The 27,111-nt window shown below is 47.4% G+C and overlaps 1 protein-coding gene across 6 annotated transcripts in view; it reads right to left on the bottom strand.

The window, feature by feature from the left end:
- The window catches only part of CALN1 (calneuron 1), a 539,785-nt gene that overhangs the window by 487,857 nt on the left and 24,817 nt on the right, over nt 1-27,111 (bottom strand). For 4 of the 6 annotated variants that reach the window (XM_027612444.2, XM_035722374.1, XM_027612443.2 and 1 more), the window contains one exon: nt 11,493-11,682. In XM_027612444.2, the coding sequence (XP_027468245.1) occupies nt 11,493-11,611 (119 nt within the window). In that variant the 5' untranslated portion in view covers nt 11,612-11,682. Of the gene's footprint in view, nt 1-10,185; nt 10,258-11,492; nt 11,683-27,111 lie in introns of those variants that run through there. The other 2 variants (XM_027612445.2, XM_027612446.2) reach the window with 2 other exon arrangements.

Here is a 27,111-nt window from a genome sequence, read left to right as displayed (position 1 = left end):
CCTCGGTTAATCACAGCATGTCGTTAAATGTAACATACCATCCTCATGGTGAAATGATAGTAGAAAAACACTGAGTGTTGTATATATGGGAACTCTGTATTATCTTCTCAATTTTTCTGTAAATCTGAAAGTATTCCAAAAAATAAAGTTTATTTTAAAAAATGTTTAATCCTTCATATTGTCTCCCCAGGTGATGTGTCTTGTCACATAGCCAAAGGCATCCGCCTGGCACATCCAAACCTGAAGCTTAGAACTGGCAAAGTGGGGCTCCTTCTAGTTTTTGCAGCTCTTTCAGAAGTCCTGGTATCTGCCCTTACTGTCTGACCATCTTTCAGCTCTATGTGGCTGCACGGCCCTGAGTCTATGCTTTACCCTCCAACCAGGTGTGGCTCAGGGGTCTGCACACATCCTCTGTTCTGGGGACACCTTGGTGTTCCCCCGTGGCAAACAGGTTAGCTCTTCATTTAGTGTCTCTGCCCCACAATGATTGAGTGAGGCTCAGGGGAACGACCTGGTTGCCTTCTCCACATATTTAACTAGACCAAAGGCAGCATCTTAGGGCAAGTGCCCTGTCTGGTGGGCTTCCAGAGTCCCCATGAAGGGGTAAGGCAGGAGCCTCTGTCCCCCGGTGCTGAGAGAGAGACCAGCAGAACAGACCTCTTAGTTCTCCTTCCTTCTTACCGTTTGTCCTTCTCCCTCCGACCCATGACCAGAAAAGGGAGAGAAGTGTCCTTTCTTCTCTTGTCATATGCTCCTTCTTCCTTTTGCTGTAGCTTCACCGTTAAGCCTGAAAGGTGGTCAGAGGTATCTTCTTTACACTGGGAGAAGAATTCAAACGTCTGAGTCTCTCCTGTAGCCTTTGATTGTTCAAGTTTTCTCTGTCCATGAATCTTGGCTTTGAAGCCTAGTGCCTTCCTAAAAAGTCAGGATCTGTCATCCAGCCCTGGGGTAAGAAGTCTCTTGAAGAAGTCTCTCTGGGTTCAACCTTAACATCGACATACAGCAGTGTAATATTTGCCAAAATATTAGTCCTGTTACCTACTGCCAGGGTGTATTGAGTTCTATGGATTGTCCCTGTGAGGGGAGGGGAACTCAGAGGGACACGGGTCCTGTAACAGAGGTTGGGTTGGTTTTTTGGGATATTTTTGTTTTGTTTTGAGAGGGAGAGAGAGAGAGAGAGAGGCAGGGGAGGGGGAGGGGGAGAGGGAGAGGGAGGGAGAGGGAGGGAGAGAGAGAATCTTAAGCGGGTTCCACACCAGAGGGGAGCCCAGCGTGGGAATTGATCTCACAACCCTGAGATCATGACCTGAACCAAAATCAAGAGGCAGACGCTTAACCAACTGAGCCACCCAGGTGCCCCGAGGTTGGGTTTTCTAAAGAGATTTGCTCTGGGAAGGGCTGAAGAAAGAAGCATTAGCTCTGAGAAATGAGAGGGCAGGGCTGCCCCTGAGGCCGGGCAACACGGCTAAGAAGCGCACCAGACAGGGTTCCGGGGAGACTCTCACCCTGGGGGGCCTGAGGATAGAATTCAAGGGGTCCATGAATTTGGCTGGGAAAGAATATATCTTTATTTTCATTAACCTCTAAATGGAATCCAGCATTTTCTCCGACTATGAACACAAGCCCCAAGGTGCAGTGGAATGAACGATACTGTGACTTTGCCACTCATTTTCCTATGAGGTTATAGTTGTGACTCATCCACAATGTTGCTTATACTTAGGACCGCGATACTTCAGAATTATGATAGTTATTACTCACGCTGCTAGATCGTATTATTTAATGCATCAACAAGGAAGCCCATGTGTTATTATATCACACATTTGTTTTGTTTAATATTTTGATAGTATACTTAAATACAATTGATTTCCTTTGTTGTTGCCTCAATTATTCTATTTCATGCACTTAAAAACATAACTCACAGGCTTCACCAGACTGCCAAAGGGATCCACACATAAAAAGACCCCTTTAAAATATTTTTATTTTGGGGGGGACTCTAAGAAGATTTATTTGTAGACTGCAGTTCTCCCCCCAAAACTGAAATTCTCTGGTTACTCCTAAGCCTTCGGTAAAACCTATGATTGATATCCATCTGCTGTGTGTTGGTGGCGTTGCCGGGATTTGAGAGCAGGTACGGTGAAAGAAATCACCCTCTTGCCTCAACACCCTTGCCACAGAGTCTGGTGGTGACTCCTCTGGTTGTCCCAAGAATCCCGGGCATGAACCGCAAGAGAAGCTGCACGGGGCTGAGATGGTGCTCAGCCTGCAGATGGGAGCAGGTAACAAGACTCAGGTGCAGGGTGGCTTGGCTCAGAACAGACCTGAAGCCCACATGTTTCCCCCAAGGACAATATGAGAAAACTACCCTGGAAAGGGAATGGGGCAGACACTTGACTAACAGCACAGTGGAGCCGGTTATTGCTTTCTCTTAGGTCCGTCTCATCAGAGGTCCGTGGGAACAGGGGCCAGTGAGTCATACTCTCCAAGCGCCCCCTAGAGTTGTGGAGGGCACCACTCGCATGATGATATGTCGGGAGCCCCCACCACTTTCTCTCCTGGAACGCGCGCTTATTACCACTTTTCCTGAAAACCTGTCTTAGTTACTGTCTCTGCCCATATGGCACACACCAGGTTGGGATAACGTAAAGGGACGTACACTTTTCTAACATAATGTTTGAAATTACGCATGGGATTCTCCGATCACTGGGAGATCTTGACTCGCCCCGGCAACCAGTTCTTCCACGTCCCCTAGAAGCAGAGGTACATCCCTGAGATCAGGCAGCAGAAGGATCCAGGATCCAGGAATGGAAACTGTGGTAGCTTTACAATGGGATACCCAAATTCTTTGAACTTCCTCCCACGGATACGAGCTATCTACGCCTCCATGTCCTGAATCTAGGAAGGTGTAGACTGCTTTGAGCTCTAAAATATGCCAGCAGTGATTTTTTACAAGGCAAAGTCATAAAAGGCCAACCAGGTCCTAGCTGGTCCTCTAGAAGGTTGTCCCTAGATGCTTGTCTTCAAACCCAGAGGCCATGCTATGAGAAGCACAAGTCACATGGAGAAGTCATATGCTCCCAGCTGAGCCAGTCCTTTAGCCTTCTCAGCCCAGGCGCCAAACACATGAAGAATAACCAAATGATTCCAGGCCCCAGCCATCTGAGTCTTTCCAATGGGAGCACCAGACATCACAGAGCAGGGATGAGCCATCCCACTGAAATCCATGAGCATAAGATGTTTTTAGTTTATGACCCCACTGAGTTTGAGGGGGGGGGGGCGTGTTATTACAAAGCCGATAGTAGCCAGACTAAGGAGGGATTAAGAGGTCCAGGAGGAAGAGGCTCCAACCGTGGTCACATGTGGACAGCAGGTAGAGAGCAGGATTTGGCTCCAGTGGGAGAGTGTGGAGGAGAGGCAACGGATGGGCCAGGCCTGAGAGCTGTGTCTCGCGGTTCCCTTTGCACTCTGTGGTGGGCAAGACCGACTTGATCCTGAGGCAACGGGCTGTTTTTATACAGTCTTCTGCAAGCAGCAAGACTATTAAGGCATGCACTCCCCTGTCCCTCCCCTTCTCTGCCCCACTTTCTCTATAGGAGCCAAATGCTTAAATAAAAATTTGTTACAAACACCAGGCATGTGCTGGATGAATTTCGTCTGTCCCAACAATTCTAAATTTTTCCTAAAAGGGCTTCTGATGACAGAGCATAATGGGGTCATAGTCCAAAACAGCCCCCTGCAAGCAAGAAACCTCTTTGAATATTTTTGTCTTAAAAACTAGCATTCCACACCATAACATATCCAGTTTTGGTTTACAACTAAACTATCTTAGATTACCGGCCAAGAGATGAAATGGACATTGCATGAACGTGTGCTGTGTTTATCCTAGATTCCAGATACGCCCTGGTCTATTGCTGCATCCTCATGCAAGGGCCAGAAGGACAGGTATACAGAATCCTAATGCCCAAAGCCCCTTCCAAAGAAATCAAATTCCTAGGGTCTAACTGGCTTATTGAGGATGCTTGTTAGAGGATGCTTGTTAATGTCAATGTTGGTTTTTTTTTTAATATTTTGTTTATTTATTTGAGAGAAAGAGAGCACGAGCAGCGGGAGGGGCAGAGGGACAAGCAGACTCCCCACTAAGTGAGGAGCCCAACGCAGGGCTCGATCCCAGGACCCTGAGACCATGACCTGAGCCAGTGTCAGACACTTAACCGACTGAGCCACCCAGGTGCCCCTTATTAACGTCAGTGTTAATCATAGGGGTCACCTGGGTGGCTCAGTCGTTAAGCGTCTCCCTTCGGCTCAGGTCATGGTCCCAGGGTCCTGGGATCGAGCCCCGCCTCGGGCTCCCTGCTCCGCGGGAAGCCTGCTTCTCCCTCTCCCACTGCCCCTGCTTGTGTTCCTGCTCTCGTGCTCTCTCTCTCTCTCTCTGTCAAATAAATAAATAAAATCTTCTTAAAAAAAGTTAATCATAGATTTGTGGCATGTTTTATTAGAAGAAGCACACAGAAAATGAATGGATCCTTAGTGAAAGGAGGATTTCAGAGAAAATCTCCAGGCGGGTGAAAGAGTGATCAAAACTTCTTAGCTAAGATCATTAGTAATATTTTCTGTGCAGTCCCGAATGGACACTTTGTGCATATAGAAACTTTTTCTTCGTGAAGACTGTGCTCTTGACCCTATGCCTTCTCACTTCCCAAGGGATGCTACTCCGTTAATTATCACCTTCAAGCCCTTCTCTATTACCGCCATCCCCTCCACTCCAATGCCCCCTGTCCTCGGAGGCCCTTCCATTACGCAGATTGGTACAATAATTCTGGAGAGCAATTTGGCAAATCCAGCAAAAGAAAAAGTGTGTATACTTTCTGACCCAGAAATTTCACTCCTAGAAAATTTATATTTAGATATACTTGCACTAGTTCACAAGGATAATACACAAAGATGCTCATTGCAGCACGGCTGGTGGGAACAAAAATAGAGCAGCCTAAACAGCCATCAAAAGGGCACTGGTTAAATAAATCACAGTACAATAGAAAGGGATGTTGGCAATAAATTGTTAAGTTAAAAAAAAAATACTTGAGGAGCAATGTGACTACTAATAACAACAAACTGCATATTTGGATGGATATATATTCATTTATTCTCTGTGTATTGTACAACTGCAGGGGGTGCCACTTGCATCGTATTCTTGTTTTGGAAGTGAATGTTGTACCCTGGAGTTGTACCACTACCTCCATGTGTGTGCATGTGTGTGTGCGTGTGACATGCTCCAAGGCCTGCCCCATGCATGAATTTATCCGAACACGTAAGCTCTATGGTGAGCCTATAAACTGCATGAGGAAAAATCTTATCCCCATCTTATCCCCAGCACCCGGCACAGAGCCTGGCACACCAATTTATGATGTCTGAATGAATACTGGTGTGAACGTTCACTAGGCCTAGGGTATACCAGTTACTTACCATTTGCGTTGATCTGAGAACCAGGCATGTGCTAGGAAGAGGAAATAAACACGTAGTATATGATTTCTAGGCTTTTACACACACACATTTACTCACACCCGGAGTTCCAGGCTCAAACTGCACTTGGAAAAGCTGAGTTAAACAAAGATAAACCATTTTCTTTGCTATAAGGCATCTCTAAGATTTTACTATGCATTGATATTCTCTAAGAGGTAGATAAACCATGGAGCATCATCTGAATTTTACTGACCATGAAGCACTTTTAGAGAAATATTGATTCACACTGATGTTCAGAGAATTATCAGAAGTAAACACATCCTGGGTGACCCAGAATCCTTGGATTCCCAAGATAGGGTCAGACAATCTCCTGGGGAATGAGTGATTGTCAGAGTCTCAGCTAAGATCATCTGCTATCCCACCTGGATGGCTGGGACGGAGGGAAAAGAGAAGAAAAGATGTGGCCAGTGTAACAAGGGAGAGCAAAGCACGCTTACTGATGTGGCAACGTGGCAGCAGGGACCCTCCCAACTGGGGCACCTGAGGACCGGGCAGGGCTGTCAGTGAACATCCCAGAGAAAAGGGGATGGGGGGAGGGCAACAGATTTCTGGGTTCTATGTGAAAAGTTCTTGATTCAGTAGGCAGAGGCCACAAACACAGAGTTTGTAAACCCACCCGATAAATTTTGATGAGCTAAATTTTGAACTGGCCCGCATCTTGGCATTACTCCTTCTCCTCTAACACTACCCTTTCTTCCAGCCAGAACATGATCAGTGGACTGACAGGGACAGAGCGAGTGAGGGGTAAGAAGTAAAAGAAAGGTGGAGGATTAGGATCAGTGTAGGCAATTTTTTCAAGAAGTTGGAGGAAAATTATAACATAGCAGCTTTTTAAAAAGATAAGTAATAAGAGAAGAGATGTTTATGATTAGTGGAAGAAGAAAGACATTGAAGAATAATAGAGGAGGTAAAATTGACGGAATACGGTTCACGAGAGAGGGTGGAATGGGATAGACGTCCATGCACATGTGGCAGGTGGTCCTTAGACTTGTAGAGGGACCCCTCTTCCACTATGATGGGCAGGGAGGAGGAAAATGAACATGAATGCAGAAAAGGTGACAGAAGAGTGGGCAGGAGGTTGAAGAAGTTTCTTCCTGGGAGCTTTGTTTTATTTGTGAGGGAGGAAGTGACATTATTTTTAGAAGAGTGGATAGGGGTTGAAACAGTCATGGTGGAGAATGGGGAGGGGACCTGACCACTAGAAGAACCCCTGAGCTACACGAGGACCCGCTGGGTTTGAAGGTTGTGCGTGTGTAAGGTCACTCACCCAGACCCCATAATCCATGGAGGATTTTCTCTCAGAGTACTCCACATCCTGAAGTAGGAACAGCAATAGCAAAGGGCTATAAAGCAGGTTGTCGAAGAGAGGAGTACTCCATGGGAGCTCTCAGAGGTGAGGTGTTCCTGAAGGTGACAAGATGATGGCTGAGGCCATGGGAGTGAAGGCTGAGAGGAGGAAAGTCACTGGAGTTGAAGTTGAGGCAACATGAGGTGAAAATGTTGACTGGTAATCCAAGGGTCATCTTAGTTTCCTCATATGACATCAGGACTCAGGACAGATATAAGACGCAACAAGCTGCCAACAAGCTGCTAAGGTATTCAAGAAGCATGGTGACGATCAAAAGTAAAGCAGGTGATGGCAACTAGGAGTGAGTGGAGGTGAGATTTTTACATAACTCTTAAGAGTTTGTGATTTAGAGGTCTCCCAACAGCCTCTTTAGGGGTAACACATCCCTGTTCATCTCAGGGGTCCTGGAGGACCTCCCCATTGTCCCAAGTGTGTGCGTGTACACACACACACACACACACCTTGCTGCAATGAGAATGGGTCCTCTTCTCTGTTTTAAGTACTGAGATTCCCCATAAGACTTATTTTTAGAAAGGTTTTTGTGAGCAAAAAAACTGAACACAACTGATGAGGCCCAACCCTTCCCAACCCCACAATGAGCCCAAGACCATCCAGTGAGTTGATAGAGGTGCCACAGCTGCATCCCATTAGGGTACCATATGATATGCACTCTCCCCTAAGACACCCCTAGAGCTATTGCTGGCGATGAGGCATCCTTGTTAGGGCTGAGGAATTGAGTGCTGTTGAGATCCAGTAGAGCCTGGAACCCAGGAGAGGGGGAAGCTGTGGCCATAGAGGGGCTATGTAATTCCCTGGACACCTGTTACGGACAGGGCAGAGAGGATGAGGAGGAAAATGCGGACGGGCAGCCTGGGGGAGTGGGGAGGCCTCTGGTCAATTCCAGCCCAGCTATAGGGAGGCCAGCTTAGTAACCCAGCAATGGAGGTTGAGTTCCTTCTGCCTCTCACTGTGCAGGACCTTAAATCATGGAGGAGTTTATGGGTCCTGTTTATGTAGAGACTCTTTTTATAAGCTATTCAAAGCAAGGGTGGGAGGGAGAAATAGGGAAAGAAACGTTCCCTTTGAATTTCCATTGCTTTCAGAGTCAGCAATTTAATGAGTCATGCACTCTGAATCCTTGCTTTGTCTACACGTTTTCATTTCAAAATACTAAAAACACTTTGTTTGGAACATGGGCTATTTTTAGTTCATATATCAAGAGTGCACATCCATTTCTTCCCGTATTAGAAAAGCTTCCTTCAGATTGGGTTGGGACAGCACCACAGTGGTAGGGCTGTCTACTTAGCTGTCATTGTTGAAGCCACCTGGGCATCCCTCTGTTCCTGGGGACTCTCTTCCAGCCGGCCTTCTGGGCCTACTGACTATCCACGAGTCAGCTCTAGACCTGGCCTGAAGACCCAGATCCCATAGTCTGGACGAAAGGGGAAGAACATCTCCTCAGACTTCCAGACTGAGGAGAGACAAGCCAGGTCTTCATGACTTGTACCCTTGCAAGACTCAAAGAAATGAAGTAGAAGTGAAGGAGGTCCCCATCTATAGGTCATCTCCTTCAGGTATGTCAAGAGAAAGTCTACCCACACCTTGACAAAGACAGGAATAGGTAGTCTGTGGAATTCTTTTGTAAATTTCAGGAGATCTGGGAGAAAGACTGGGGGCGGGTAAAGAGGGGGTACCCTACTTCCCCAGTCCCTGCCATCTACATAGGATGTCTTTCCACACTGCACTTGGTGCCCCAAGCCAGCTTTATCTACCTCATTGCTTTTGTTCCATCAGTGATAATTGTCTCCTCTAGGGACCACTTTCTTTTAAATGCTCCAGCTTAGAGCATTAATACCAAGCACCTTACCAGCACTTAATGGATAGCCAGCCAACTTCAAGAATGGGATACAAAAACCAATATCTCAAGGCACTGGGTTGACAAGGTATACGCTTCTCTGGTCATTGCCTTGTTCTTCCATCCCTGTATTTATAGTGGAAGCAGCCATGTTCACACCCTCTGCCTCTCCTCCCCTGGACTGTTGAGTTGATCAGGAGTGGACAGCGATGAGCCTATGTCCAGGGAGATTGAAATTGAGCCCATACTGACTCTCAACTCAGGCTGGCTGCCAAATTGGCAGCGATCTGGCAAGGATAATTTTCACATGGACAGAGAAACTGGAGATGTAGACAGGCAGAGAGAAGCAGCTTTCTCGGGTTTTCTGTATCACCCTAGGCCCTCACACCAGCCACCTCTGAGGCCTTGGATTCTATGAGGCAACCCCTGCACCCCCAACCCCTGCCTGAAGTCTTCCAAACATGTTCCTCTTTTCATTTAGGAGAGCACTACTTGATTTCTGTTACTTTGCAACCAAAATGGTACCAGGAGGTGTGAGAATGACCTGGGGCAGGTAGATGGGACACATCAAGGAGATGCCTCCCTACTTTATAATTTTGCCTACTCTGCCTGTATCAGGTATAACCACATGGGCCACCACCCAGCATGCTTCAGGGTCTGAGGAGGCTCCTGATACTCTGTAAGCTAGCCCCAGTACTGTACTCTCTGGAGGATGTTCCTAGCTAAGGAACAAAGGACAATGTGCTCTGCAAGTCTTCACTGCTGGGGACTGATGTGAGAACATGTTCCAGTGGACCATGTTCCCTTCCCCTCCATGCCCAACCTTTGTGCTGAGACCTTGACAATGGAACCCACTCCCATGGCCCCACCTCATCCTTCTTTTTAACTATCTTGCTCTGCCCGTTGCGCAAGGAAATCTTCGAGAAGTGTGTAGGTATGCCCCCAAGGAAAGAGTAAGCAAATGTGTGTTTGTGGTGGGCCTGGGTGTGAATGCGTGATGGGAACAATCCTGGAGCCACAGAGACCCGCAGCCTGGGGTCCAAAAAGAATTAATGCCAACCCCCAAGGAGATGGTATGAGAGAAGCAGGTTCGTTCCAGTTGGGATACCGCTGCCCCTGGGGACAAGTGAAACTAAACCGTCTAATTCATGCCCATCAGAATTCTGGCTAAAAAATTCCAAATCCTAAAGCCACAGGAACAAATGAGGAAATATTTTTCATGTGGGAATATGTTGAGCAAAAATGGGCTGACTCCATCAGACTTCTTTGTTGCTTCCTGTATGATAGCTTCATATCTAGTAGGGTAGACAACTGTCCTTTTCCTCTGTAGCATCAGCCACATTTGCCATTTGCCACAGCCCACACAGGACATGCAGAAATGTTTCTCTGTTCCGGTCCTGACTTCCTTCCCTCAACATGCCCCCCCCCCCCCTTTCTCAGGGCAAGCACCCAGGATTCTATCACTTACCCCAGTCTGAGCAAAGGCCAACCAGAAAATTCACCCTTGGACTGGACCATTCCTCCTCTTGTGGCTCCTCTCCTGGAAGGGGTGAGGTGGGATGGGAAGGCCCAGCCCAGGTCATCCTCCAACCCCTGGCCAACCCTCCTGAACCAACCCTCCGAGCCTGCCCTTCAGCCTACCATGCCCTTGGCCAAGGGTCTTGTCAACTCCCAGCTTTGATTTCCCAAACAATGAGTTGTGTTGGAGAAGGTTCCGGATAGAGTCTTACAGCATTCTGTCCTGGGCCCTGCAGTCTAGCCCCCAGCACCTGGGAGAAATTACTGAAAATCAGGAGCTGTGGTCACCCGAGATATTCCCACTTCCTTTTTATCCCCTGCAGCCCAACCATAGACTCAGCCATAGACCCTTTTGGCCACTCCTGGCAGCTGGTGGCAGAGACGGCTGGAGAGCCCATTCCAAACAGCCTTAGGGTGACCATTTCAGAACATATCCAATTATATGACTCACCACAGACCAACTCATCAACACCAGCATCACATAGATCAAAATTCCCCTCCCTACAAAACCACCTAGAGTTGAAATTCCTCTTGAGTTTTTACATCCTTGAATGTTTCCGAGGAAGAGAAAGAGAGCAGAATGGAACCCCAGGAAGCCTGTGGCTTGGAGCACACAAAGTCCCTCCCCTTGAACTGACCCCCTCACCTGTAAGTGGGGAGAGGCAGGTAAGCCAGTGGTTACAAATGTAAGTTTTGGATTCAGAGACATTTGGACGGGAGTCCTGGGTTTACCTTTGCCTGTGCCATCTGGAGCAAGTTGTTGAATGTCTGTCTTACTTTTCTCCTGTAAAAACGGGGTTAATAACCCTCCCCTGGAGTTATCATGAAGATTCATTGAGATTATCTTTGCCAAGCTTCTCCTCCCATGCTGCCACACGGTACGCACTCTATAAATGATACCGGTTGCTGTTTTTCCTGACAAGCACCCCCTAACCTAATCAGTCCCTGATAAGGTCAGTTTTCAAACCCATCCCCTTGCCCCATCCGCACATCCCAGATACAGTCAATGGAAACCTGTCAGGTTCAAGATGTACAGTATAATCTCTGTACCCAGTTGGGACACCCATCCTCTCAGGACCCCTCCCAGGTGTCCTGTCCAGAGGGCCTCCTCTCTCCCCGCCCCCCACACTCGGACACTCAGCAGCAAAGGCTCCCAGCCCCCGCACCACCCCCTACCTGAGGGCTGAAAACAATCAAGTCCTGAGCAAACACTTGAGAAAGCGCTTTCTCCGGGGGGTTTGGGGGGAGAAGACTTGCCAAGTGGGGAAGTCGGGGGCCTGGCTCCTCGGCGGCTCCTCTCCCCCTCCGGGGGCTCCTCTGCCCCCCTTTTCCTCATTCTCAGGCTTCCTCTCTCCAGGTTGCTCGGGCAGCCGCATCGGAGGTCCAGAGCGATGTTTTCAGAGAGATTTGTGAGCACATCAAGGGAACTTCAACGGAGACACACACTCTGCAAGGAGTTGACAGAAACTTACTGCCTGCACAGTGCTGGTTGGTGATTTACTCAAAGTCAGTTGCCTAAATAATTCACACCCTCCCTTCTGTGTTTAAACAGGATGACGGTAGAAGCACAATCCTGGCACAAGAAAAATAATTACAGTTGTGACAGATGTTTAGTTATTAATAAGGCCTCGATGTCCCCGGGGGGTATTATGCAACAAACCAATACCGTGTCTTTGGAACCAGCCTTAATATATTGACAGGTACTTTTCCGTTCACACTCCCGTGGGCTTTGCTGGAGTGTAAGCTATGTGGACAGAGCTATAGAGCATCCAACAGGACTGCAGCTTGCAAGAAAGCCCAGCACCGTGCCAGTATAATTTGTTGCCTTGCTTTGGACATCAGCCGAGCCACAGAAACAAAGTGGGGCCAGAGTTAGAAATAGCCATCCTAGGGAGAGGACTCCTGCCAAGCCTCCTAAGCTTGTGACACTGCTCACAATCCCAGGGCAAAGTCATCCTATCTTCCTTGGACGAAACAAAGAGCATCCAAGATGAGTATCCCTTTACCAGCTTCCGTCCGGCTCACTTCCCACGTGTACGGAGCCTCTGGGTTCCCTTAATGTCCTCATCTCTCTTCTTTCTCCAACACCTGGTTAACCCCTACTTGGCCTTCACAACTAGGCTCAGTGAGGGCACCTGGCTGGGTTAAGGCACCCCTCAGCTGTGCCTACTTCTGCTGTTGTCCACAACCTCTGCCCCCTCTTTCTTGGCAACACTGCATTGAGAAAAGCTCCAGGCAGGGAGGAATTCAGATGCACATTGTGTCCTGTCGGCCCATGCAGGGACAACCCTCAAATAAGTGGTGTGCAATAAACACTCATTGAACTAACATTTAATCGATATTGGCTCTCTTTGGTTCCATACTGAAGTTAAAAGGAAAACAAAACAGTCTCAAGAGATGTGTAGTACAGAGAGTTTAACTGGAAGAATCTTGGTGATGACCCGAATAAGATCTGGTTCCCCTGCATCGAGTCCTTGTCTGAGAGAGGCACTGGCCTCTACCCTTTTCCTCTGGCAACGGACAGATGAGTCTCCATTCCTCACTCTTGGCCTCTGTATATCGCCTCCTGGGGAGAGGCGCCCTGCTCTACAAGCAGCCTCCTGATTCTGATGAGAGGTATATTTCCATGTCTGGGAAGCATTCCCCAGCAGAAGCCAGCCCACAGGGGACAAGGCTCAGAAAATGCCTTTAGGAAACACAAAGCCTTGAAGAGGTGTGTGCGAACGTTATCACTGTTGTCAACTACGGTTATAAATCTGTTGCATGGTAGGCACTGAATGTCAGCCCCATCCCAGCTCAGTGAGACAGGCTCCACCCTGTGCATAAGGTATGTCAGTTCCTAGAATGATGAATGGCATACGTATAAATTGACTGTGTGTTTGTAACTTCCACCTTGACCAGGAACCCGCATAATCTAGATCAGGGCTGGGCCAGATGGTCTCTGGATGATCGCGACTATAAGATCTTTGGTTCTCTGGGGGTTGTGGCATGTGACTTGGACTCTCCCCTAAAACCGGGGCTCTATTCTGTGTGATTGGGCTGGAAACTCCTGAAGGTTGGGGCCACAGAGACACCCTATAAAGAGACACCCTATAGAGCACCCGCTTACCCACACATGCTGCGCATACATCTGCACTCTTCTAGTCAACCCCAGTTATCATGTTAAGTTAAAAAGGAAAAACAAGTTTCCTGTGTCATTACAGTAGAAATGCAAAAGAAACGTGACATTTTATTTCCAGATAGGCTTTTGGTTGCCACGAAAGGCCTAGCACCGTGAAAGCTGTGATTGGCAGCAAACACCGATTTCAAAAGAGAGTAATCACCTCCCCATATACAAGAACTTCTGAACGTGTTGAGTCGCCTCCCTCATCAGTCCCCTCTAGGCAGAGTGGACGCCAGGGCAGGGGCACCCTCCAGTGCTAGTCTGCCTGCCAAGACAGCGATAGGACCTGCCAGGAGCTCTCAGCAGAGGATGTCCAAGCTGATGGTCACAAGGGCATTAGAACCCAATCGACTTAATTACTTGGAACTTGCTCGTAGCTCAACAGGAGCATAGGGCACTGGAGGTGGCAGCTCCCCATAAGGAACGATTGTTCCTGCTGCTCAGCTGGCCTCTGGTGCCCTTCACTGCGGCACTCATGATGTACCAGAGAAACACAAAGCCAGGGGCTGGTCCCTCAGCCAGAAGGGGACTTGGCTCGTCCAGCCAGAAACCATCTCACCAGAATGCTCCTCTCCAGGTCATAGCTGGCCCGACACACAATGGGGGACACCAAGCGGCCCTCCACGGGCTGGGACTGACGGCCCATGGCCAACATCTGCATAGAAGGTGGACCTGCATCTTCCCATTTCACTAGGAGCTTCTCAAAGCCAAGAGCCATGGTGCATGGACCTCCCAAGCCCCAGTGGCCTTAGGCACCTTGGGACCCACAGTAAATACCACTGAAAATAACCCTTTGTTCCCAAATTAACTGCTTACCTCATTTCCTCATGAGAATCCTAAGGGCAATTAATTTCTAGAATGTTTCCTTCATGCCCATTTGCCAGTTGTCTTTATTATCTGAAAGGTCAACCAGAAGCTGGTTTTTGAGCCCAAGCTTTGAAGTTAGAGCTTTGGGCTCATTCCTAGACCCACATTAGTGTCCTCTTCAGCTTTTCATTTTGACAAGTGACCCAACCACTTCCTTTAACACCTAAAATGTTCCTTGAGCACTGGTCACTCACTGTGAGGCACTCTGGGCCACTCAAGGGCTCCATCTGCTCCATGTCTTTTACCAAACCATAATATGCAGAGATTAGGGGTAGTGATGTGTTTAAGAATATGGCCAGTTGAATCAGACTGTGCAGTTCAAATCCTGGCTTTGCCACTTATGGGCTGTGTGACTGCAGACAAGTTTCTTGACCTCTCTGTGCTTCACTTCCCTCATCTGCAAAATGGACCTCATAATAATAGGACCTACTTTTTAGGATTATTGTAAAGTGCTTGGCATGGAGTAAGTACTACATATGCTAGCTATCATGATTAATTCCTTCCTTTTGCACCTAACAGGCAGTGGCTGAACACCCACTCTGGTTCAGATGGGTGCTGGGCTGAACCCACAGTGGGATGGGAGAGGGGGTGGCACAGAAGTGAATGCACCGCAGATACAGCCCCACAGAACCCAGAATCAAGATGGGGATACAGACACAAAACACAGGCCAAAGAAGGAGGTTGCTCTTGCTCTTTCAGTTGAGTCAATTTGTCCTAAAGAGTATCCAGGAGGGGAGGTTTTGATTCTTCCCTTCAGTCCCACCATTTAAGAACATAATAGATCCCTGTGCCTTCCTCTGAGGAAGGGAGATTTGGGATGCAGTCTGCATGAATTGGTCAACGTTGTCATTCCAGCATCCATGTCTCCTCGTGTCTATTTGGGTACATGGGTCACAGGCAAACTCGGTCCTCCATAGATTTTGGTCCCTTTAGAGTATCTAAAATTACAACACCTGTGGGAGTAAGGGGTGGCTGAAAATCTAATGTTTATGATTAGAGTGTACAAGCCTGCCTTTTTTGGCATAAATAATTCATAAGTATGGGGTGAATGGTTCTATTTCATTTCTAGGAAGCCCAAATACTCCCCAGACATTTTCTTTATTGATTCACCTATTGATGGACACTTAGGTTGTTTCCATATCTTGGCTACTGTGAATAATGCTGCGATGAACAGGAAAGTACAAAAGATAGTGACTTTATTTCCTCTGAATATATACCCAGAAGTGGAATTGCTGGATCTTATGGAAATTCTATTTTTAACCTTTTGAGGAACCTCCATAATGTTTTCTATCGTGGTTGTACCAATTTATAATCTCACCAACAGTGCACAAGTGTTCCCTTTAATATAATTCTGTTTGGAAGGTACCCTTGGACAAAATGTTGACTGGAGTGGGTCATGCCATGTGGTATTTAGTGGGGTACAACTTGCTGAGAGCAAGAAGTCCAAGGCATAGTTTGAGGTCCAGCCAGCCCCAAAGCTAAGTGTTGCATTTACTGGAACATGTGAGCACTGGAGCTCCTTCTATAGGAGAGGTGTTGTCAAAGAAGAAAACGCTGCTCAAAGTGCAGATGAGCAACACATTCTGACCATTGTGCTTGTGTTTATTGACTCTGAGACTGTCCTGCAGAAGTGACTGTTTGCCATCATTTAAAATACTTTAATACCAAGGAGTAGTCAGAAGCACAAATAAAAGAAAAAAAATAAACTGCTGGTCTGCATATAGGAAATGTCCATTGGGTTCCTGAAAAATACAAAAGCACATGCTAAATGCTCCCTTAAATGGACTGTAAAAGTGAAAATTCGTTTTCTCTGTATTTCTATCCGAAATCATTTGGATATATGAAAATAATATGTATGCCCAGGCAAAGCCAAGATTCTAACCCAAGTCTAAAAACTGGAACTAGTTCCTCAAAAGCCCCTGCAGTATAGTTCTGCAAGTGCTACTCCTCAAGAGTCCTGATATCCCTTCATATCCTGGCTCAGAGTCACATAAACAAAATATCCTAAACCCTAGTTCCTCAAAATGAAAACCAAGAACTATAAATGGCTCTGAGCAATTAAATTAAAAAGTTGAAAACCATAGTAAAATAGGAAAATGGATATTTCCTTAACATAAATACATACATATCCATATCAGTTTACTCGTCAGCATCCAGCCTCTTACTTTTGAGGACGCATCAGAGACTTAATGGCTAAAATCAGGGTACAGTCTCTATCACCACTACTATTCACTGTATTGTTCCTGTCTCTGCTACTATTAATAGTATATTGTAGGCATTAACCAACATGAATAGACAAGCAATTAGAGGCATAAGATTGGACAGGAAGAGGGAGGGGGGGTGGGGGGATGGGTGAGCCTGGTGATGGGTATTAGAGAGGGCACGTTCTGCGTGGAGCACTGGGTGTGATGCACAAACCATGAAGCATGGAACACGACATCCAAAACTAATGATGTCATGTATGGTGGTTAACATAACAATAAAAAATTTTAAAAAAAGATTGGAAAGGAAGAAACAAAATAAAACCATCTCGCTCTCCTTAGAGATGATATAATTATATATCTGGAAACCCAAAAGAACCCATGAAAAACCCATTATAAATAATAAGAGAATTTAGTAAACTTGCAGGATGTAAGACTAACATATAGAACTTATTAGACTTCATCTATAGAAACAATACTGAGTTAGAAGAAATAAATAATAGCCAGAGGCTATTTACAATGGCAAAAATAAATAAATTAGAAGTTTTACATATTTATTTATTTATTTATTTATTTATTTATTTTTAAGATTTTATTTATTTATTTGACAGAGAGAAACACAGTGAGAGAAGGAACACAAGCAGGGGGAGTGGGAGAGGGAGAAGCAGGCCTCCCGCTGAGCAGGGAGCCTGATGGGGGACTCGATCCCAGGACCCTGGGATCATGACCTGAGCCGAAGGCAGACGCTTAACCATCTGAGCCACCCAGGCGCCCAGAAGTTTTACATATTTAAAAATTATATCAAAAGGAAAAGTAAAGCAATTCCTAAAAATAAAAAATAAACTAAAGCTTGCAGACACAAGTATATTTCAGGTCGATGGCTTAACTTTGAAGAGAAGAATTTTTTTCAAATTACTTAAAACAGGGGCACCTGTTTTAGTTGGTTAGGCGTCTGATTCTTGATCTCAGCTTGGATCTTGATCTTAGGGTCGTGAGTTCAAGCCCTGTGTTGGGCTCCACACTGGGCGTGGAGCCTACTTAAAAACAAAAAAAACAAACAAACGAACAAAAGCAAATTACTTAAAACATAATATTTTGATTCCACATCCCAAGTAAGAGACAGATGCTAAGGATGAAAAAAGTCACCAAGAAGCCATAAATAATGTCATTAGGAACCAAGATTGTCTGCATTGGAGTAAAGAGATGTAAATATAAAACTTTAAAGTGAATTAAAACCCTAAAACTTAATTTGCATAAGAATATTAGTATGAATTCAAGATTTATTTTTCTTTCAAGAATTGCATGTCCCAGTTCTGTCACTGAAAACATTTCACAGTAATAAAACTCAGCAGCAATGAGCACTACTAGCACTCATACTGTGGTCTCTAAATACCATGTTCAGCTATAAGTAGTCAGCTCCGCGGGAGGAAATGTAAAAGTCAGCCTGGGACTTCTGGTCAGGCCTGAATACACATAAGCTCCCAATGATATCATGTGATAGAGGAGCCAACTTGAAGACATATCCAATGGCCAGATATGGGACAATCCATTATTCTGAAAACTGATATGAATGTAACTGCTAAGGCACCCACTGCTTATTATTTTTTTTAAATGATAAATGAAAGGAAATAATCAAGCAATCTACCCTGCCTTTTCTATATAGACTATTGATGAGACAAAATTCTTTAGAGAGGAATCACAAGTAATAAATTAAGAAGGAATGATAGACTTAGAATGTCACCATTTCACCACCTATAATAAAATAATAGATCTAGGTAATGATCACCCATGTCTACTAAAATCATGAAGTGTAATATTGATAGGGAACTTGGTCATGGATGAGTCAGGCTGATAGAACCTCAATCTTATCATCAACAAAGTGGGACAACCAAATATTAAGTGCCTTCTGATGTGAGGCAATAGGAAGCACACAGCATAACCTAAAAGTGTTCTTCATATAAAGAACAGAATATAAATCTAATCAAGCCCTCAGATATAAATATAGGGTCATAAGAGCATAAAGAAATAACACATGAGGACCTGAGGATAGAGTAAGACAAAACCAGAGTGTGGCAAGTCCTACAGGACAAATGATATGGTATATAAATGGCATAACATAACAAATAAATGGTATAGAAAGAAAGGGAGAGCAACTATTACGGATTAAAAGATGCTTAAAAGAACTATCAAACCAATTGTGATATATGGACCTTATTTGGATCTTGATTTGAATGAACTACGTAATTGAGACAATAGGGAAAATAGAACATAGGGATGATATTGAAGAATTACTGTTAATTCTGTTGACAGTGATGATAGTATTTCAGTTACATTAAACAAAACGCATCTTTATCTGCTAGAAATAGATGATGAAGTATTTACATGTGGAATGGCATATCGTATAAGGAAAAATAAAATAAGGTTGAAAGATATCAATCACTATCAAAGTTTGTGTTTCAATACGTCTAGTTCCATTACATTAGTCTCTATTTTTGTGTCTATTTGAAATTTTCCACAATAAGAAGTTTTTTAAATGGTTGGAAACAGGAGGTGCTAAGTATGGATCTTGACACCATATCTTGTATGTAAATTAAAGGGAAAAATGTGGTCTAGACACATATGGTCAGTTTTGCATTTAAGTGGGGTTCACCCTCAGGAGTGTTTGCTGAGATAAGCAGATACGGAGATGGGGAAGCCAGGTTAAAAATGAGGGGACAGGACAGGGGCCTTTTATTATCTTTCCTTGGCTGAGTAAGATGGCATAAGAGAGTTTCTGCCACCCTTGCTATGATCATTGACGTGATAGTTGGCCCTGTCCCTGCAGATATGCTCAGGGCGTGGCATTAGTAGATACCCAGTAAATGTTTATTGAGTGAACGTTGGATGCTATTAAGTCAACTATCTAACAGGATGTTCTGCGAGACATTCCAAATAATCCACCTTCACTCAGAATGATCTCTCTTACCTAAGCCTATCACAATGGCTAGAACTTCCACAGTTACAGATACTCCTTTGGTCCATGACCTTGTTACAGGAATTGGTCTTAAATGTAGTGTCTATATGCAGTGGTGTGTCATGATTTTGTAAGGTAAGCAGCGACTAAGTTGTTACTAATAATAGTAAGCAAATTTAAGAGACGTGTATCATTAGTCTTACTTCATAGCACAAGGATATTAACATAATCAGGGAGTCTTGCATGGAACATAGCGAGAAAGGAGGGGACATCTGCTGCCTCAGTTTGGTCTTCAAAAGTCCCAGTGGGTTCAGCCCAGAAGGACTTGGTGTTCAGTAATTCTACCAGTCCCAGCTTGCAGGGCCCTGTTAGCTCTGCTGGGACCCCTTACTGCCCTCCACCATTAATCTCACCCAGTCCCTGCCATCTAGGACCCACATCTAGCCTCCGACACAAGGACATGGTATGTGAAGATCCTGTAAGTCAGATCATGTCCTAGCAGCTGTGCTGGCATGGGGGGGCAGGATCTGGCTTCCCCTTGTTCTGATCCCCTCATAATCAACACAAAATAATACCCTATTTAATCAGTTCCAAGACTCTATTTTTAACACCTCTGAAATCAGGGTGACTTTTACAACCATTGACATCTTAAATTGGATGAAATACCTAGTAGTAGTTGACACAAATTAAGTACTCCATACCGAGCATAATTCTAGGCACTTTACATGAGCTTACTTGTTCATCCTGATAATGACTCTACGATGCAGGTATTAATATTAATATTATCCCTATTTTAGAGATGAAGAAACTGAGGCACGAGGCACAGAGCTGGTGGGTGGCAGAAGTAGGAACGTGCGCATTGTATTCCCAAACACCGCTCCCCTCCTGAGCTCCCCACTGGGGCACTAACTTTCTGCAGAGATGCTACAGGTCTGCCTGGCTAGTGCCCCTCCTGTCCAGCCCTTGGAGGTCCACCAGGGTCCCTCTGGCCACCCTCAGCCTCTCTCTTTACCTAGCATGCCACACAAATGTGACTCGCACACAGGCCATGGCCCAAGCATGGTCGGCAAACATGGCACCCTGCCACGTGTCCCAAACATGCAGGACCTCTGGGGGCTGGGAGCGCTATCTTCATTTTCTGGGGCCCAGGATTCAGTCGTGAGCCCCAGTGTGGGCTCTGGCTCCCTGCCTCCTCACCACATTCTCCTCACTGGGGTGAAGCACCGCCCCTGGGACACCCAGTCTCCTGGCTGAGACTCTTCCCCAGACAATGAAAGGTACTCAGACGTGGACCCAGAATGCTGACTGCCACTGGGACCCCACACTGGCCGACCGGGGCCCCAGCTGTCATCTGTAGCACAAATGAGCCTGCATGCCCTTGGGTTTCTATGCCTATCCAAGGACAGCCATTGGATGAACTGACCCCCAACCCCTGTCCCCCCATCCTCCCCATGGAACCTATTGTGGGAAAAACAAACTGGGACATCAAGTCAGTCAGAGAAAGACAAATACCATATGATCTCACTCAAATGTGGAACTTAAGAAACAAAGCAAACAAACAGAGGAAAGGAGAGAGGGAGAGTGAAACCAAGAAGCAGTTGGGTGGAGGGATGGGTGAAATAAGTGATGGGAATTAAGAGTACTCTTATCATGGGGGCACCTGGGTGGTTCAGTAGGTTAGGCGTCTGACTCTTGATTTTAGCTCAAGTCATGATCTCAGGGTCATGAGACTGAGCCCCACGTCAGGCTCCACGCTCAGTGGGAAGTGTGCTTAAGACTCTCTCTCTTTCCCCTGCCCCTCCTCACTGCACGTGCTCTCTCTCTCTCTCTCTCAAATAGAAAAAAAGTCCACATCATTACAAGCACTGAGTAATGTAGAGAATTGTTGAATCACTACATTGTATGCCTGAAAACTCATATTACACTGTATGTTAACTGGAATTTAAATAAAAACTTAAAAAAAAAAATACCTCACATTCCAAATCAAGCCCCAGGCCTTGGTCAGAGTCCTTTGTCCCCAGCCTCAGAAAAAGTTTCCAGAACCAGTCAACTGTAGGACAGAGAAATCCCCAGGGCTCCCAGCTCTTCCTGGAGGATCCCTCTCCCCAGCCCTAAGAAGAAGCTGCCAGACCGTGGAGGCCACAGCCCCAGGCCTGGCTTTCCTGGTAGGATGACATTCAACCATCTGCCTCCTGGCCGTGGTTGGTCTTGCTGCACCAGCTCCCTGAGAACACTCCCAGAAGGCCATGCAGCCTGGTGGCCTGATGAGTCCCACCTTCAGACCTGGGGACCGCCTTATGCAGGGGCAGACATAAATACCTGCTTTCTCACTGCTGGCCATCCTGGCAGAGGTTGCTGAGGCAAGCTCTGCTACACACACGTGCACGCTTGCACACACACGCATGTTTCCCTTCCTTCTAGCTTCCATGATGTCCCTGCTGTCTCTGAGGCTTTCTGCTTTTAAGAGTCCCCTATTAAAATGAAAATACTCCTGAGGGCAATTAGGCTTTGGCAGCTAATAACTGAATTATCAGCTAATGCCCTATCTTCTCATTGCCCTCCCCACGTAGGGAGCACTGGGGTAGGAGGCTGGTTCACATGCTGGGGTCAGACTGGACAGGCCCAGGATCAGGAAGTTCGGCGGGAGCTCCTGAGGGCCTGTGATGGGACCGGGGTGGGATCATTCATGTTGTGTGCCCACACAGGGCCGGGTCCTTCATCGGGCCTTAAAATTATGTGCCCAAATCAAAACAGCAACCTGCAAAAGAGACTAAACCAGTCACTCCCCAATTTACAATCAGGGAGACTGAAACAGAGAGGCTGAGTAACTTCCCAAGATCATACAGCTTCTCTCGCGGGCCAGAGGCCCTCCTGAGGAAAGGCCAGGAGCTCTTGTGATGGGGTGTGGAAGAACCTCACACCACCTCCCCCCCCCCCCCACCCCACCGGCCACTCTCTCCCTCACTCCAGTACCCAAGCACAGAACTTCCTAGAGTTATGGCAGAAGAGAGGAGTTTGGAAGTGGCCAGTGTAAACTGCCAGTGTGGCTAAGCCAAGCAAATGTTTGTGAAAGGATGTTCTGAGTTTTCCTTAAGGTCTCTCCCAGCACGGCTGAGAGGCCGGAGCTGTGGGCCAGGGACCAGGAGCCCCGCATCCCCATGTGTCCTCAACCTTCACCGTTGCCAAGTCTATCCCTTTCTCAATTACTTGTTTCCATTTTTGTGACATGCCTGGATGGCCTGAGACCCCCCCCACTCCGCCCCCCGCCCCACTGGTCACTTAATTGCTCTTCCCGATGGCTGTCCTCTTGCCTCCACATGCACATCCTGAAATCCAGGTATGCTGTGGACCGAACTGTGTCCCCTCCAAATTCATAGGCTGTGGCTCTAACCCCCAGCGGGAGTGTATTTGGAGACAAGACCTTTAAAGAAGCAATTAAGGTTAATTGAGGTCATAAGTGTTGAGCCCTAATCCTATAGGACTGTAGCTTTATGAGAAGAAAAAACAATCACTCTCCCTCTCCCTCCCCCTCTTCTTCTTCTTCTCTCTCTCCCCCTCACTCTCTCTCCTCCATGTGAGGGCACAGAAAGAAGGTGGCTGTCTATGAGCCAGGAAGAGAGCTCTCACCAGAACCTCATGGTGCTGGCGCCTTGATTTTAGACTTCTAGCCTCCAGAGCTGTGAGAAAATAAATGTCTGTTGTTGAAGCCTCAGCCAGAGCTGACAAGGTTTGCGTCCCTCTCTTGGCTAGGCACTAGTCTAATTCATACTAGTATGAGATCCACTGCTGGTGCATCGGTCCTGGCTCCTTATTATACAGCAGGGCCTGGTGACCCCAGTGCCTACAGGGACCCGGCAGTCATGTAAAGAGGCAAAAAAGCTAAATGTCTAGCAGGGAGGTGGCCTCTGATGGAATGATTCCCCTCGTCCAAACGAGTAGCCACAGCTTGTCACCAACTGACTTGCCGTGAGGGGCAACGTCCCAGCATGGCCAGATGTAGTGTTTAAAGAAGAACTGGAAATCCAGATTGTGAAAATAATAAATCAGCTGATTTTTAAATGCTGGCAACGACATCGAAGTTTTAAAACAACAACAAAATAAAAAACACAACAACACACGAACAGCAGTGGCAAAACTCTTTGTGGGCTATGGCTCTGGCCTGAGAACCACTATTTCACGGTCTCCTCTGAGAGGAAGCTCCTGGGACAATTCTGGAAGCCAGTGCGGTGGCTGAGATGGTGGGAGCCCAGGCGTCCGGAGCGGCCTGCGTGCGGCCCACTCAGGCCCTCACCCCCCCGGGCTTCCCTCATCAGTCTCCGATGTACTTACTCCCCGGGGCCAGGACCCCTCATCTAGAGGCAGCACAGAGACAAACAGCCTTGGCCCCAGATTCCATTTGCCTTTGGGCTATGGTGACGCTCTTCCCGAAGCTGAGGCCTTGCCTACAAGCGCCCCTTCACTCCACCCTTGACACTCGGCAGTCTCCCCTTGGGATGCCGCACCCAGCTGAGGGCACCGGGCAGGGAAGTGCGGGACAGCAGCATGAAGCCGCGGGGAGCTGAGGGCAGAGCCTTGATCCGGGGCGTGCTTGGCCCGAACATGCTGCAGGAGCCCGGCCGGCAGCCCGAGGAGGCTCAGCTCCTCGGGGGCTCCCAGGAGAGCCCTGAGTCCTCATCCAAGCTGGAGACCCGGAGATGTGCTCTGTAAGTCCAGCAGAGGAAGGTCCAGATGGGGGTCTAGAGGCCGGGGTTTGGGAAACAACAGCACTGGGTGGTGCCCTCCTCCCTGCCTCCCACCCTGTGGGATCAGCAAGGCCCCCCCCCACCCCCGCCCGATCCATGACTGTGGCCACCAGCATGCCGGATGCATCCTGCAACTCCTACGTCACCTCTGCCACCCGGACAGGACAAAGATTAAACACCAGACAACAAAATCAGGGTACAGAACCACCACGGGTTTGTGTGGGCAAGCCTGCGGGGGGAGGGGGGAGGTAGCAGATTCAGTGACAAAGAAATCAATTACAGGACCGAGGGGACCCCCACCCCCACCAGGCAGCCCCTCTGTGTCAACAGCCCGGCACCCTTGCCCCCACTAGCTCCTAAGTGACTATTCCACCAGGCGTTGTGTATTCGAATGTGTTCATTATATTTTAATATGATTATGTTCAATCCAGTAGACTGAAACAGATTTGTCCAGATGTATAATTAGTTTCTAAATGCTTATTATTCTTCATGGCAGTGTTGGCAGAGGCTTTGAGAATGGAGAAGAGTCCATTAGCTCTTTATGTTCATTAGTCATGGTTGTGGGGACTCATCAATAGGTCCGGGGTAACCCTGGCTGCCCGAGGACCCAGGGCCCTCGGACTCTGTCACACACTCTAGGGCCCCACTCCAGGGCCCTAGAGGACGGTGGTCCCCACATTCACCAGAGTGTCCCCAGCACCTGGCACAGGACCTGCCCACGGCTCTAGATCCAGCACTCCTGGCACGTCTGGGCAATGGTCCTCCACAGCTTACCTAGGGCTCCTGGAGCTCGAGAGAGCTTTCCAAGGGGACACTCTTTTGGCCAACCCAATCTTGATGGGCCTCTAGTGGTTCAAGCTCTTTACATCCTAAATAGTAATTTTGCTTCCTGGTGGGGCAGACTCTGGTCCATTGAGAAGCACGGAAGAAAGAAGAGCCCTAGGAACACTGGGTCTTCCCTCACTGATGCCCAGTGGTACCTGTGGGCAGGGCATCTGCTGCCCATTTTTAACTCAGGGCTCATGTCTGGGTCTTCTTGGGTAATCCTCAGATGCTGGGTTTGGGTGGTGCTCTTAGTCCTGACTGCAGGAATACTGGTGTCCCAGGTATCTCTTTCCCTGGCTGGCCTTGGAGACATCACAGAGATCTGCCCCATCTTCTGCGCATTCCCAGGGTGTGTATGCAGATCAGGTGCTCACTATAACCCTAAACCTAAGCCTAAGCCTAAGCCTAAGCCTAAGCCTAAGCCTAAGCCTAACGTTGTATGAAGACATAACCAGAAAGAAGCTTGGGAAAATAAGATAAGATGTAGCCAGACACCTAAGCTGCAGATGTGACTTACCTCTCCACTTGGGCTTTGCTCCAGCCCAGGATGAAATAACTACCTGATCTCACCCTACACCCAACAGGCTGCATGGCCTCTTGCAACCTCAGATAGGTGCTACTTTTTACTTGGTAGATGCTGCCTGAGAGTCTTCGTTCACTGCAGATGGACACCTGAATTTTAGAGCTCCCTTCCCCCTGGATGCCATGGGGCAGGGGCAAGGAGAAACAGGCACTCACCTGAGCACCTGGTCCCTGGGATAAGGGACTTACCTCTTAAACAACACCCAGCAGAGACAATAGTGCTTCCGAAGGAGACAGGCTGAGATATTTCCCCAGACTGCCAGGCACAGAAACCCTGGTGGGTCCTCACAGCCTCATTTCCTTGTTGCCCACGGCCTTTGTGGAGCAGGTGCTAGTTCTGGGAGCTGTCCTGAACCCAGACTCATGAGCGTGAGAGACCACAACTGCCCACTGTCTAAGAGCCTGAAGGGAAGGGGTCCAGACTGCCTTTGGACTCCACCCTTTCAAGAGGGACCCTAGCTGGTTACAGACCCTCGTCTCCCATCCTTTGCCCCTAACAAGTCCCCTCTCTTCAGGGGACCATCAGCCCCAAGGAGCCCTCGCTTCTGTTGCCAAGCACCGCCTGGCATTGTGCTTTCCGCTGACTTCTGACTTCTCGAAACATTCCTTTCCAGTGAGATTCCATTTCAATACACATTTATCATTTATATATTTTTAATGCTTGTTCTTAATCCTTCATGTAAATTTCTACCATCTTCTTCCTCTTTTCTTCCCCTTTCGGTTTTCCACTTCTTGCTCTGTTGGCTCGGCTCTCTCTTAGACACTCACCTCATCAATTTCATCTGATTTGTATCTCTTTGTCTTGATTTTTACCAAGTATTTATTCAGAATTTGTGTGTCTATTTTATTGCCTTTCCTCTTCATTCTCTCTTCGCTCTCGTTCAATCTCAAACTTCAATTTTCTGAGGAGCCACAGGGAAAACCTAGCCCCAGGCCAGAAAGTGCCAGGCCACCCACACATGTCAAGGGAGGAGACTCCTTCCTTCTCTCTGTCCTTGGAGGGCTGGCTCCCCAGATAACCTCACCCCAGGAGACCCCTGAGACCTTGTCCCTGGGACAGGGTGGCAATTATTACCTCCCTAGGGGACACACACGCACCCTCTGGAAAGGGCCCACACCACCCTGGCATTCTAGAAGGAGGCCTCACATTTTACAACCCAGCTGCTCTGAAATACATGTGTCTAATTTTGTGCCTTCCTGCCAGTTGGCAGGAGGGACCCAGCTTCCTCCCCCTGAGCAGCAGCCCCCAGGACGGGCCAACTCCCAGGAAACGCAGCAGAGTGAGACCAGCACTGATCTCTGCCATATGTGTCCAATTTCAGACCGAGACACCTTATTTTGTGGGATTTTAAGAAGACACTTCTTTTGGGCAGGTCCTCCAAGCCTGACTCCACAGAGAGACAGGTGGGGCTACACGGGGCTGTTCTGCTACGACCACTGGGCTAAGCAATAGTCTCTTAGGAGACATTCTGTCAACCTCATCTAGGTCTTTGTTTTGGGGACAGTGACCAGCTATGGCCAGCGCTGACCCCCGCTGTTAAGT

The sequence above is a fragment of the Zalophus californianus genome, chromosome 10 (genome assembly GCF_009762305.2).
Source record: "Zalophus californianus isolate mZalCal1 chromosome 10, mZalCal1.pri.v2, whole genome shotgun sequence".
NCBI classification, from domain to species: domain Eukaryota; kingdom Metazoa; phylum Chordata; class Mammalia; order Carnivora; family Otariidae; genus Zalophus; species Zalophus californianus.
Note: the sequence above shows the minus strand (reverse complement) of the source record. Positions and strands in the feature narration are given on the sequence as shown.